Raw genomic sequence first — 14,787 nt, 5'->3', positions numbered from 1 at the left:
GTGGTTAAGAATCCGCCTGCCAATGCAGGGGACAGGGGTTCGATCCCTGGTCTGGGAAGATCCCACGTGCTGCGGAGCAACTAAGCCCACGTGCCACAACTACTGAGCCTGTGCTCTAGAGCCCGCGAGCCACAACTATTGAAGCCCGCACACCTAGAGCCCATGCTCTGCAACAAGAGTAGCCACTGCAACGAGAAGTCCGTGCACCATAATGAACAGTAGCCCCCGGGCTTCCCTGGTGGCGCAGTGGTTGAGAGTCTGCCTGCCGATGCAGGGGACACAGGTTCATGCCCTGGTCCGGGAAGATCCTACATGCCGCGGAGCAGCTGGGCCCGTGAGCTATGGCCGCTGAGCCTGCGCGTCTGGAGCCTGTGCTCCGCAATGGGAGAGGCCACAACAGTGAGGGGCCCGCATACCGCAAAAAAAAAAAAAAAAAAAAAAGAATAGCCCCCGCTCGCCGCAACTAGAGAAAGCCCGCGTGTAGCAACAAAGACCCAATGCAGCCAAAAATAAATTAATTAATAAATTACAAAAAATCTGGACCAATAAGGCAAGCTTTCATAACATTTTTGTGAGCTTAGAAGGGGTCTCATATGCCCAGTAGTTTAAAAAGGAAAAGGAAATACATTTCAAACAGAACTTTTCCACTTTAACAAACTGAAAAACATACAAATATGATTAGTATCAAAGACAACTAAGGTATGCTTATCAGCAGTTAGAGAGTGATGACTAGCAAAATCATCTATTCAGGATTTAGCTTCTAAAACAAAAACGCATACCATGTGCTTTACTTTACTTAGTTCCTGCTGCTGGAACCCCTCTAATTCATCCATTTCATCTCTCCTTTGGAAAAGATTCAAACTCTGGTTCTTCATTTCCTGTAACTGAGCTGTCAGAAACCTTTTATCCTATGCAAAAGAAGATATCAGCTCAGGCAACTAGGACATTAGAAATCCGTATTATACAAGCAGAATTCTTAATAAAGGAAAATCTGAAGACAATTTCTTATCAGTAGCAATAATACATTGATAATGGGAAGTTTTACAGTAATTATTTACAAAATTATCTATAAATTCTTTAAGTTAGAAATAAATATGTTTTAAATGATAGCTGTGAAAAGGGGAACAAGAGCGACAATTACTTAACACTTGAAAAGTGCTTAAGTTTGATTAGCAATTGCAGACATCCATTTTACATGTCTATCTCAATGACACACTGAACTGGTTGAATAACATGAATAACTGGAACAAGACTGAATGCTCTTAAAAAATTAGACGCATTTAAGTAGAACTAATTTTGGTTAGTAAGTTCAGATAGCAAGTCAACAAAAATTAGACATGACTGGTGTCAGGAGGTTACAATTTACTAAATAATAGCTTCCTGAGATGGATTCTATTCAGGACAAACCCTGTTGTCGCAGTTTCCAATTCTTGATTAAAAATAAATTAAAACTGGGGGGGGAGGGGTGGTGGGACTGGGAGATTGGGATTGACATATATACACTAACATGTACAAAATGGATAACTAATAAGGACCTGCTGTATAAAAAATAAATTTAAAAAAAATTTTAAAAAAAGAACTTGCTGTATAAAAAAATTAAATAAAAAAAAATTGAAACAGTCTAAAAATAACGCTTCCAAAAATCACAGTGGCTTAAAAGACCTACATAGATGCCTCATTACTCTTTCCTGGTCTAAAATATTTCCCAACCTCTCCTGCGGTAGGGCGGGGGGATGGAGAGAAAAGATCTTAGTGAACTGAAGTAGATTTTATTTAGTTCAGTCCTATATGGATTCCCCCTTTACCATAATTTTAAAAGATGAAAAAATAGTCCAATGAGAATTCAACTGCTACAATCTTAAGAGTTTCTTTCAAGACAAGAAAACTTTAACCTAACCCATACCTTCATATTTAAGAAGACCATAATTAACACCATGTTTAGATATATATTTTTTAAGCACAAGTTTCTTTGGGACATAGCTTGACTCTTCTGTAATTCTTTCCTTACGTAAATACGTTAAGGCATTCTGATAGCTTGGGTAATCAGATTTCTACAGAACACACAAAGAAAATCGCTGGTTTAACTTCGTGTTTCATCCCAAGAATGGAGCAATAATAAAACTCATCTGTTTAATAAAATTAACAGTAAATATATTTTACAACTGAATATATCAATCTAAGAAATAATTTTCTGGACTTCCCTGGCAGTCCAGCGGTTAGGACTCTGTGCTCCCAATGCAGGGGGCACAGGTTCGATCCCTGGTTGGGGAACTAAGATCCTGCATGCCACATGGTGTGGCAAAAAAAAAATAGAAAAAGAAAAGAAATAATTTTCTACCATAAAGAGTAACTTAGGAGTACTCAATGAAAACAAGGAATGAATTAGGAAGCAGCACATAATGTGGGCTGAGCAAATTGACTATTGATTATTTTAAATTAAAATGTCTTTCTAATTGTAGGTGTGAAATTTCATCTTCCTGTTCATGTCTGGGAGCCAGGAATACATTACATAAGGCACCTACACAGTGTTACACAAGCTATGGTGCTGGAATAATCAATTCTCCTCGTCTGTGTCTAGCTAAGAGGTTCTCTTATCTACTCAATGCTGAGCCTTCAGAAATGCCATCCTTCCCAACTGCATCCTCAAAAATTATTCCTAATGTTACCACTGTGTCAATCAGAGCCCCAGCAAGAAACAGACTCAAAGTAGATATTCTGCAGACAGTCTAATAAAGGGACTTTTCAAAGCTGTGGGTGGGGTAAGAAAACCCAAAAGAGATGATGTGCTAGTAACAGTTGGCATAAAGGGGCAAAGGGATAAATAGGTTACAAGAAACACAAAAAGAGAAACTCTATCAGAGGGTGAACCAAAGGTCCAGCTGAAGCTGTGACCTTGGGCCATGGGATGCATCCAAACTGAAGGGATCTCACATGGAGATGGCTGAGGGAATAAACTTCCCGACCACACTCTTCTACACATAGTTCTTTTTATGTTTCCCACAGGCACACTTAATTAGAAGCCAGAGGGCAATGGAGCCCTGCTGATGCATTCCCTATCAGCCTTCGTACACAGAGAAAGGTAGGAGAGGGGGTGGAGAGTGTACCTGGAGGGGCAAACAAAAGATATCCAGTACACCCACCAAGGAAAAGGAAGACACGAGCTTTCTAAGTCAATGTCTAATCACCCAGTGCCCTGCTTCCAAGAGGTGGTATAGCCATCAGTGTACTAGGTACTGAAGAAAGCATTTTCCAAGCCCCAGAGAAGAGGCCAACATTCACAATGAGACAAAAACAAAGATGAACTAACCTTTTCAAGCTGATCCATTTTTTCTGACCATTCCTAAAACAAAACAATAAAAAAGTACAGTTTCCAGGGAAGAGTATCAATAATACCAAGATCTTAAGAAAACAAAATAACCCTCTCCACCCAAAGCAACCAATCAACCAAACAAAACAGCAAATATAAAGAAAGCCAAGAGTCCTAAAAGGAAAAGAAAATGAACTTTATATAAAATTCTAAAGCACATACATAAGCCTGCAAATTTTTACTAAGCAGAGCACCCAAACAAGGCTGTATCTGATGTTTTGATGCAGTTTTCAGCTTATTCCTGAGGGTTTTTCTATGAGTACTATTAATATTTCTTGGGAGTGGGTAGCTGGGACCAGCTGTGTTGGTAATTCTACAACTGCTCTATAAAAATTAATTGACTGAAAAACAGGCGGGGGGCAGGGGTTGTCTTCAGCAGCCCCCAATCATTATTTTCCTTCTCATTTTCACTTTACCAATATCTTTTATGCCATCTGATAAAAGTTAAAGGAGAAGGGATTATGCCCCTTATTCACCAAGCACAGAAGAGGGGAAAAAATAACCACTGGTACAAAAGGCTATATCCCAACTGCCTACAATCAGAGTCCACCAATTTTAGATTATCTCTTCATTTATATAAATTCATATCACAGTTATTCACTAATTATTGGTGAATGATTTTTTTTTCTGGCTAGTAAATGTCTGACATGACTAATACACACTGTAAAACAAGTCAACCAAACACCCCACCTACTGCAGATGAAATAATGTATTTTCTTAAAAGGAAATGTAATATAATAAATTGACCCTATCTTAATAAATCAGAATTATCATTACAGTATTTTGATGCTTATCTTAAATTCAAAATGCCATTGAACAAAATATACTTTATAATTATTGTAAGAGCCAGTAATAGTATTAGTTTCTTATTGTCATTCATTCAGCATCTTTCAATGGATGGTTCTACTGAGATTACAGAAGTTCCTCTCAGGCTAGTTGGCTGGGGATGAGGAAACTTGGGACAGAGGTTGTAAGAACTATGTACTCCATGGATGATCACTAGCTTGATAGCATCTTCTCCACTATAAAGGCAAGTGTTTTGGGACTAGGCTTTCAGACAGGTTTTTGGAGGGCAGAGACGTTTTTCCTTATCTTGGGGTTCACCACCAGATTACGAACACACTACTTTCCTCTCCATTTTACAAAGTTATACAGTTTGGAAAATGATACTCTCACATTATGGACACATTTCATGATTATAACTGTAAAGTTCCTTAATAATTTCCCACCCTAAGGCCAAATGAAATCTCAAAGAACTTATATAGCATTCCTTTTCTCCTGGGTTGTAAATATCTTCTACCAGGTTTATGGCATGATTTTTGAAATCATGTCACTAAGTGAAATCTTTCCACCAGCCTTGGGCAGTGCCACATATAAAATACCTGGTCCTTTCTGGCTAATGCCAAAGCCAGTCCTTCTGCCATTTTGGCTCTGTTGGCTTGGAATGTCTCATTCTGCTCTTGAAATTTCCGCATGGAAGCTGTTAACAAAGAGGCTCTATTTGAGATATGGAGATATTTCAGAAACAGCATGTCAAATAGCCCATGTGATTACTTTACAACTGTCACCTAACAAAAAAGGCCAAGGTCACAGAGTGGATTATGAGACTGGGAAAAACCTGACCCATCTTGACTTTCCCAGAATCTTTTGCCCTTAGTAATAGACCACAGTTTTGTTTTAGCTTGTTTCCAATTGTTCTTGGTTTTTTGTTATAGTCAAGTATATACATTTAGGAAGATGCCAAAGGGTAACTTTCTAAATGATACAGTGATAGAACACTGAGTTAGGTAGGTTGCCAGAAAACACCAATGCTATTGCTAAGTGATGGCTACTACTACTTTATCAGAATTAAAACAAAAAGTCAAAACAAAGCAAAACACTTCTTCCACTTTATTTTCCTCAAAAAATTTTTTTTAGTATATATTATATCAACAAAAAATAACTTTCTACTTCTGTTAGCATCTTTCTTGGATTGAACCCAAAGGAGAACATATGATTTAGGGTAAACTAAACAAAATGTATGTTCTATTGTTAGAGGAGTGATGACAGATAAAGATTTTCCCCAGTTCTTGAACAAAGCAGCAATGAAGCTATGGCTAGAACCAAAGTTTCTTAATGTAGGCCCAAGGACCAGGCACTTGATTTTACTAAAAACTAAGGGCAGCCAATAAACCAGCCAACTGGATGAGATACATAATAACCTTCTCCTAAGAAGCATGCCCATAAAGCAACATAAGGATGAACTGTATGCTTATAACTATCAGATAAATGTTATATCAACTTGATTAAGAAGTACACTACTTATAAAATAAAGATCTGGGCTATGATGAAGGACAAACTTAACCATACGCTATTGTTTCATTTCAAAAAACTAAACCCTGGAAAGATTGAAAAAAGCAGGAAAAAAAATACGTACAATCCTGGTGTTTTTCTAATGCAATTTCAAGCTTCTCTTTTATCTTCTGCAAGTTTCGGACCTGTTCAGCATAGTCTTGGGTGAGGAGGGTGACGCACATACCAGGAATGGACAAACATCAGGAAAGGAAGTTAATTAAACAAAAAAAAATGAATGAAAATGATGATGATTTTCTCAACCTGAAAACCATTCCTGTTAAGGAAAGCTGGGCAGACAGCCTCCCATTAACAATGAACAACACAGGCAAACAGGTATAGTACAAACTACCCACAGTGTAAATGGTGAATACAAACAGGCAGATTTGTTTAGCCTTGAGAGAGAACAAGCACTGGGCCTGGTCTGGTCATCAGAAATGCCCCGCCATGAAAACCACTATTATCTCATTACTTAATTTCAAATCTCAGTTTCACCTTCCTTTCCAGTCTTAGCAGTAGGATAGATCAAAGGGAATTCACTGAACAGCTCACTTAAGAGTCCATACAACTGAGTGACAGTGGTTAGGGCAATAGCAAACATCTTACCACAGTATTGCCTTTGCAATAAAAGTACTTAATTCTCTAGAAAAGTCAGCTTCCTTTCTACACAGAACTGAGCTGCCTATGACATATTAAAGGTGAAAGTCAGAATTAATTACCTTGGTAGCCAAAGAAGATAGTATGGTATAGTGGAAAAGTAGACAGGCTTTAGTTCAAATCCCAACTCTGTCAGTCCTTAGCTGAGAGACCTTAAGCAAATTATTGATCCTAAGTATTAGTTTCTTCATTTATGAAATGATGATATTAATTTATCTACCTCAAAGGATGTATTAGATAATAAACTAAATGTTCTATATGCCTTAATTATAAAAACTAAGTGCTTTAAGCACGTTGCACACAATGCTCAATAAAGGGTAGCTGATACTGTGGTTGTTATTATTATTCACACTGAGCCTGTAGGTAAATGCCCAGGACATAAGTGGGCTTAATAAATGTCAGTCCTCTTCCCTGTCCCTCCTCTAACATCAGTCAAGCCCAAACTATTTAGGGACGATCCATATTACCTTAGAGCTTTCTCCCCAACACTGAACAAATATAAAGTTACTTCACCTCTGTTACTGGTATTACTTACAGGTAGGGGTAACGGATAATAACAATTGAGTTTAAAGCAGACTGTAGTGGTTTGGATCCCAGCTCTACCACCTACTACCTCTGTGACCTTAATGTCACTAAGTATTGTTAGGCTAGAGTGAGAACAAAATGAGATAATGGACTATCTAGGAGCTGTGAGTTATACTATATACCTTTGATAACTACACAAACACAAATATTTCACATACAACTTGGTGAATTTTGTAGTCTGTTGCTTTCATTACAGTAAAATGGGCATAAGGCCAAAGGACAAAAACAAACACAGAAGTCATTGACCACTTCACAGGCTGAAGCTTTCAAAATGTATCTACTGGCAGAAACCAAAATAAGAACTCACAACTCTATCACAAATATGCCCTCTGCTCAGGCAAAGAATATAATAGGAGTGGTGTACATCGTAAACTGCACATAAAAGACATAATGAGAGTTACAGCTTCTATACAGGTGCTGAAGTTAGAAATACCACTGAAAAGTAGCCCAAAGACCCAGAAAGACATTACACAGGTGATATGTATCTGTAGCAAGTGGCAACGTAGCACCAAACCCTGTCTGGTGCTGAAGAATCCAACATCTGTTGGCCATTCCCTAAAAATGCTATCTCCTAACCCTCTTCACCTGAAAGCAAGCTAGGCTAATGGATGAAAGATAGTTAAATCTACATATACTTTTAATACCTTTTATATCCACAGCTAGAAATCTCAGGAGCAGAAAAACGTCAGTTTTTTTTTTTAACTTTAAAACTCAGTTTTGAATTTACACTATTCAGTACACTAACAAAAGAAGGGATTAAAGGGGGTACAAGTTGCTCCTTTTTGACTGAGAATATCAAAATATGTCAAAATAACTGTAAGGTTATGCTGTTTGGCTTCTTTATAGGCAAAGAGGGTCAGGCAAGGCAAGTTTCCTTTGTTCGCTTCTTATGAGTTCTTAGACATACCAGAAAGCCTGGCCTCTAATTTCCGTATCTGTTCATTCCTTCTCAAAAGCTGGGATGAAAGATCTTCTCTGGAGCTGCTTCCATCAGACGCCTGTTGAGACAGATATAAGAGGTTGTATTCATACCTGGATTTTTAGCAGCGTGAGACCACAATATTCAATCAGAAAGCAACAACTCTTATTTTAGGTTTGGTTACACTTTAAGTGATAACTGAAAAGTTTCTCTAACTATAAAGTAGAAGCAACACTACCTCCATGTATAATGTGAGGAGATACAAGATGCAAAACAGATAAATTGTGTGTGTGTGTGTGTGTGTGTGTGTGTATGCACGCACACACACTACTGGAATACACAGTGGTAAACAAATCCATTATGATCATATTACACCAAGTACATAATACAAAAAAATATATTTTCAGATAAAAAAGTAAAGCACTTTATTTTTCCAAAGGTAAAATCCTGAGGTAAAGGGAAGAAGGTTCTTTAGCAAGGGATCAAAGAAAGCCTGGTTGGTCTGTGATGAAGAACCTATCACTGACATTGATAAAGTTTCAGTATCTTCATCTGTAAAACAAAGGGGTATCAATCTATAGCTCTAAAATGCATCAAAAACTTTAGCAGATAATATACATTCAGTAAATCACTGTATTAATGAGACGCCAAATTTTCCCAATAATTTAGATTTTCTTAAAACATGTGCACTACTACTACTTTGGGCACTGCTTACTACTGCTAATAAATAAATCACTTTATCTTTCTACTTTTGATTATAAAATTTTAAAAATACAGAAGAGTAAGGAGGGTGGTTTAATGAACACTCTCTCTACTTTAACAACTGCTGATTTTTCCCATATTTGCTTCATCAATTTTTATTCTACTATAGTACTTCAAATAGCAGACATTGACATTCATCCTAAATATTTTGATAAACATTTCTAAAATATAAGGACATTTTCCTTTATAGCCACAATACCATTATTATACCTAATATTATTATACCTATTATACCTATTATTCCCCATTTACTGCCAAAATGTATTTAAAGGTGGTTGAACAACTCATTTTAAATATTCATTTACCCACTGAGCCACTTACTTGTCCATTATGGAGGGTATAGTTAAAAGGGAGTCTCAGGAGGCAGAAGGCCCAGGTTAAAGTCCCATCTTCACCACTAACAAACTACAAGAACTTGGACCAATTACTTAACTTCTCTGTGCACTGGTTTCCTCACATGTAAAATGTAACAAACATAATCTACGTCACAAAGCTGTGATGAGGATTAAATAAATGAATACTTGTCAGGTCCTGAAAACACAGCCTGGCACGTAATTAACTTTAATACGTGTCATCTGTTAGTAGTACAAGTTATGATTATTACTGTCAGTGAGACATCTATTCTTAGCACTGTGCTAAGCACTGGAAACAGTGGTGAAATGGAGTCCCAACCTAAAACAGCAGCAGCTGCAGCAACTACGAATTACGAAGTGCTTATTAAGAGCCAGGCACTATACTAAGTGTTTTATATACTATGCAGAAAAGAGTTAACATCCCAGGCCTGAGACTGCTATCCTTGGCAAGGCCTGCTTGTAAGGCGAGCCCTTGGCTGGCCTGTGGGAACTTAGATTTTACAAGGGTTCTCACCATTCCTGATAAGAATGGCTCACTGTACCTAAACTAATTGTGCCAAAAATATGGTTTATGCTGAACACCTGTTTTCGTTCTGGGAGTCTGGAATTTTGGTAAATGCTAGGCAGAGGGTGCCTATATGACTAGCCTCCAGTAAAATTCCTGGGCACTGAGTCTCTAATGAGCTTCCTTGATAGATGACATTTTATCCTGTGTTGTCACAATTCCTTGCTGAGGGAAATAAGTGTGCCCTATGCAACTCCACTGGGAGAGGACTCTTGGAAGCCTGTGCCTGGTTTCCTCCAGACTTTGTTCATGCACCTTTTCCCTTTGCTAATTTTTCCTTGTAGTAAATGTTTTCACTGTGGTAAATGATAGTAGTGAGTAAAACTATATGCTGAGTCCTGTGAGTTCTTCTAATGAATAATCGAACCTAGGGGAGAACCTTGCCTGCCCACCCTGCCCCAACACACATACTTTAATAAAGACAGGTATAGTTCCTATCTCCATTTTATAGATGTGGAAATTAAGGCACAGAAAAGTGACAAAAAATTTTCCCAAGGTCACACAATAACGATGAAAGAGGAATCAAATCCAGGTCTACCTCCATAACCTGGCCTGAGTTCCTAACTGTTACTCTATTGCCTCTCATGAAGCTCTCAGTTTAGTGGGAGAGCCAAACAAGCAAATCATCAACAACAATGCAGTGTAACAGGTGATATTACAGAGGATATAGGAGACAAGGGACCAAATTCAGCCAGTAGGGATAAAGAGTAGAGGGGGTGAGATGGGCAGGTCGGGTCAAGGGGGCTTCCTGGAAGTAACACGTGAGCCAAGTCTTGAAGGATGCACACAAGTATGTCAGAGGAATTCAGAAGTGAGAGGAGGACATAGGAGAAATTCCAGAGAGAGGAGACAGAATATGCAAGCATTTGTAGGTATGATGGAAAGTTGTCCATTCCATAAAGTACATTAAGTTCAATGTACAATGGCTGGAGCACAGGGTATAGGAAAGTAGAATGAGATAACGGTAGGATGGGTTAGCTGTGACAAGACCACAGAGGTTTACCATTATACTATAATAATGACTTTGCACTTCATCCTGCAGATGATGGGGAAGCCACTGAGGAGTTTCAAGCATTGGACAGACATGAACAGGTCCGCTCTGGGGAGTTACCGGAGCCAGGGGGCCCAGATAGGCTACCACATTTGTCCACGAAAGAAAGACAGCCTGAAATAAAATGGAAGTAAAATGTACTACTAGTAAATGGAGTACAAAGGGTAAGTTTGAGTCAGGAGATGGAAGCCAAAATACTTGCTGACTAACTGGACACCAAGAAGTGAAGAAGCGAAGAGTCTAAAATGTCTCCAGGGTTTCTTGCTGGTGACTTGGGGGATGAAGGTGCACATGTAGAAATGGAGTTAATGAATTCAGTTTTGTTCATGTTAGAATTTGAGATACCAGAGGAAAGGCACCTGGTTGGAGAAATATATGCAATGGGATATAAAGGTCTGGAGATAGGGAGTGAAGATCAGAATGTATACATAAATAAGTTCAAACAGATAACTTTAGAAGTCACACAGCAAAGTATTTCCTGAATTCAGGCCAATCTCCATATCTGGAATACATTCAAGATGAGAGACTTCATTTAGCAAGTCAGTGTGAAGGCAAAGCAAGTACTTCTGCCACAGAACTCAGATTAAAACTATGTCCTTCAGCCTGGTGATCAAATGTGCATTTATATTTCCTGTTAAATACAGGAGCCAATGATAATTTAGATCTGGTCATCTATTGTTCCACCCCAATAACCTAATAGCTTCTGCCACGTAATCTGACCTGAACAGATAGTATAAGAAAGGAGGACTCATCTGACCATGGAAACAACTCAAGTATCTATCACTAGTAGAAGACAGAGACAAATTGTGGCCTTTTCAAATGCTGGAATTTTATACAGCAGTTAAAAATAAATGAATCACCTATAGTGTACCATTTTTATAAAGTTTGAAAACAAGCAACATTAAACAACAGATTGTTTATGAATATACATGTATCTGGTAGGATATTTTAAAAAGCAAAGGACTGATATACACAAACTTTTGGACAGGTTACCTGAAGGGGCGGAAAGGGAAGGGAACCAAGAAGGAGCAAACAAGTGGCTTTGACAGCACCGATAATGTTCTAGTTCTCTGTATAGGTGACAGATTTAACAAGCATTCATTTTATTTTTATGCCTTATACTTTACACTTACATTACATACATTCTTTTACATATATCAAGCATTATAAATAACTTCTTTTAAGTTATCTAACTTTAAGAGGATCCTGTCATATGCCACCGACCCGATTTTAATCCTAAGGCATGACACTTACCTAACACAGCAGCATCCTCAAATCTTTCCGGCTACAAAGGTATTTTACAAATAAGGGATACAATGCAGCCATCAGTGCAATCTTTTCATCAATTTTCCCACTAAAATAGTGCTAATTCCCTGGCTAATTCCACACCAAACTCACAGACCTCGCTAAGCAACAATGACTTAGAGTGTGTATATGTGCAGACACAACAAGCCAAAGTATTTCGAGAAACGAAATGTAAAAGAAGATGCACAAGGTATATAGATGAAAAAAGAGTACAAGAGGACAATGTAGAGAATATGCAAAGGGACCCACGAAAAATAAGAAAAATAGAAAAGCACCTCAGAGCAAGAAGAATCAGATATAAACTACAAATAATCTTGCAATTTTAAAAGAAAATACTTATTGGAGGGACTTCCCTGGTGGTCCAGTAGCTAAAGACTCCATGCTCCCAATGCAGGGGGCCCAGGTTCGATCCCTGGTCAGAGAACTAGATCCCACATGCTGCAACTGAGAGTTCACATGCTGCAACTCAAGATCCTGCATGCTGCAACTCAAGATCCCGCATGCTGCAACTAAAGATCCTGCGTGCCGCAACAAAGATCCTGAGGGCCGCAACTAAGACCCAGAGCAGCCAAATAAATACATAAATATCTAAAAATATATATATATAAAAAAACGGCTATTACAAAATAATAATAATAAAAAATTTATTGCAAAGATTCCTTGAAATATTATTTTAAAAATACAATGAGGCTGTACCAAACATTAAAAACTAGAGAAGATACTTACAAAGTCATCTCCTGAGTCAGCTCCCATGGAGGCAACTGATTCCTTGCTCACTGATCGTGGGATCCTAGTAGCACCTCCTGGCCTCTGAGCGACAGCAGTCTCTTCTGCAATTTTCTTCTTTAGTTTTGCAAACATTTTGCTGTGTGGCTATCCTGCACTGATGGCCAGGTCTTGAACCCCCAACAGTCGTTAGGCCAGCAACCAGGAATTCCGAGACAGGTGCCTAAAAAGTTCCAGATATCCAAACTAACTGCATTCCCACTGAAATGTGGGCCAAAGGCTTGTGGCAATAGCGTATCTATAAATCAGATGAAAGAGCGCTCTAAGTTAAACACCAGAGAAATTTCACATCTGGGTTGTTTTGTTAAGCTTCAGGTTTCAAGATTAAGTTCCATAAGTTTACATGCACACTTACTAGAACACAATTACTAAACATTTGAAAAGCACTCAGGTGCTACAGATGCACGTACAGATAAGGAAATCCAGTCTCAAGGAGGTGAAGTAATCTGCCAAAGATTGTGTGGCTAAATGCAGCGTTGGCATTTGAACCCAGGACTCTGACTCACAAGTCCTTACTCTTTTTTTTTTTTTAATTACACCACATTGGCTGTGGCATGTAACACATCAAGTAAAATTTCCCACGGCAAACATTAACATAATGCTTCTGAATCCTTCCCCCAATAATATTAAGTTCAACTACAGTTTAGACAAAAGCATGCAACTCAATACAGGGAGAAGGTATAATGTTCTAATGTTCCAAGATGGTTTGGAATCAGCTGTTCACTAGAAAATGTTGACAACTTTTTTCCTAAAAAAACAGGCAAGCCAGCCAACGTATCAGATATCCTTAAATGTTTCCTGGAAACGCTGTGTGGTTCTCTTTTTTAAGAGTGACTAAAATTACCTCAAGTCAATTTCTTTTCTCACAATGTTTTACATGATATTCAATCATCTTTCCCTCCTAACGTGCATGAAACATTTACATTCTGGGTCCAAACTTAACTTTTGATATTTTGTGGAGGATAACTAAGCTCCACTCTAAGATGTACAAATGACTTCTTACCACTTCAGAGCATCCATTTAAGTCTGTACAATTCTTCAAAAGTTTTACCTTCAATGTCTGTAAACCACCTACTCACCTGGCTTATCTACTAGATTTAAAACAGCTTGGAGGTCAAAGCTTTCTGTCCTGCATGAAGACAAAAATAAAATGCATTGAATATTTCCTCTCAAGTGTAAGGCCAAAATGTTGCGGGGTCGGGCCGGGGGTGTGGAAGAGGAGGGAGGAAGGACTAAGGTGAGGGGGAGAGAAAATCTGTGCTACCACAATCCTCAGGGGTCTCCCCTCCTTCACCCTGGTCTTTGCATCTGTGATTTGCCTAAGAGCTTCACTTAAAGGCACAAAGAACAGAATCTCTCATTGTAGTAAGTGGCTAAACTCACTTTGCCTTGGGAGGAGCAGTGAGCAAAAGAACTTAAACGAGATTAAGGTTTCCCAGGGCCAGTATTTATTTCAGTTGATTCTGACAGTCACACTGTTTACCCGGCCAGACCCCAGAGCCTTGACTCGCACTAAGAAAGTCGCTGAGAAAAAGGATGGCTAAGTTGGGTAAAAGAGCTTTCTAATGCCCGGGGGCCAGCCACCTGCCGCGGCAGTTTGGATCCCACTCAGTCTCCTTCCAGACCCGCCCGTGCGTGGACTGTCAAAGAAGGGAAGGACCAATGTGTCTCCCATTTGACAGCAGGGAAACCGAGACCCAGAGAGGAAGAGTGACTGGTCCAAAGTCGCGCAGCGGGGGGAAATTCCGGAACCCCAGGCTTCAGGTTCCCAGGCCGGGGAGCCCGCCTCTGCCCCCACCCTCGTCCTTTCTGCACCGCGGTACTGCCCACCGCCTTGGGTCTTGGGCAACCCAGTCGGGGCCTCTTTGGGCGCACTCCGAGACCACCGGGAGAAAGACGGGCCTGCTCGTGTCTCCGGTCCCCCGCCCGCGCACCTGCCGCTCTCTGGGCAGCCGGCAAAGCCCCGCCTCCGGGGCCTCTCGTGAGCGCCGGCCCGCGTCACCAGCCCCCACAGCCGGCCTGCGGGCAGAGCAGCAACCCGGAACCGCACTTCCACCAGCGCGCCGGAAGTGGCTGCGCGCGGGGCCGTCCCACCGTGCGCATGCG

The 14,787-nt window shown here is 39.6% G+C and overlaps 1 protein-coding gene across 6 annotated transcripts in view; it reads right to left on the bottom strand.

Moving 5' to 3' along the window:
• The window catches only part of GOLGA1 (golgin A1), a 50,237-nt gene extending 35,489 nt beyond the window's left edge, over positions 1-14,748 (bottom strand). Inside the window, exons 1-8 of one of the 6 annotated variants that reach the window (XM_030858691.2) lie at positions 14,616-14,748; positions 13,761-13,810; positions 12,622-12,919; positions 7,848-7,938; positions 5,784-5,858; positions 4,750-4,847; positions 3,308-3,340; positions 780-908 (exon numbers count right to left, since the gene is read on the bottom strand). In XM_030858691.2, coding sequence (XP_030714551.1) covers positions 780-908; positions 3,308-3,340; positions 4,750-4,847; positions 5,784-5,858; positions 7,848-7,938; positions 12,622-12,756 — 561 coding nt within the window. In that variant the 5' untranslated portion in view covers positions 12,757-12,919; positions 13,761-13,810; positions 14,616-14,748. Of the gene's footprint in view, positions 1-779; positions 909-3,307; positions 3,341-4,749; positions 4,848-5,783; positions 5,859-6,417; positions 6,508-7,847; positions 7,939-12,621; positions 12,920-13,760; positions 13,811-14,511 lie in introns of those variants that run through there. The other 5 variants (XM_060300442.1, XM_030858692.3, XM_060300443.1 and 2 more) reach the window with 5 other exon arrangements.
• Between the last annotated feature and the right edge of the window lie 39 nt (positions 14,749-14,787).

The sequence above is a fragment of the Globicephala melas genome, chromosome 6 (genome assembly GCF_963455315.2).
Source record: "Globicephala melas chromosome 6, mGloMel1.2, whole genome shotgun sequence".
Classification (NCBI taxonomy): Eukaryota; Metazoa; Chordata; class Mammalia; order Artiodactyla; family Delphinidae; genus Globicephala; species Globicephala melas.
Note: the sequence above shows the minus strand (reverse complement) of the source record. Positions and strands in the feature narration are given on the sequence as shown.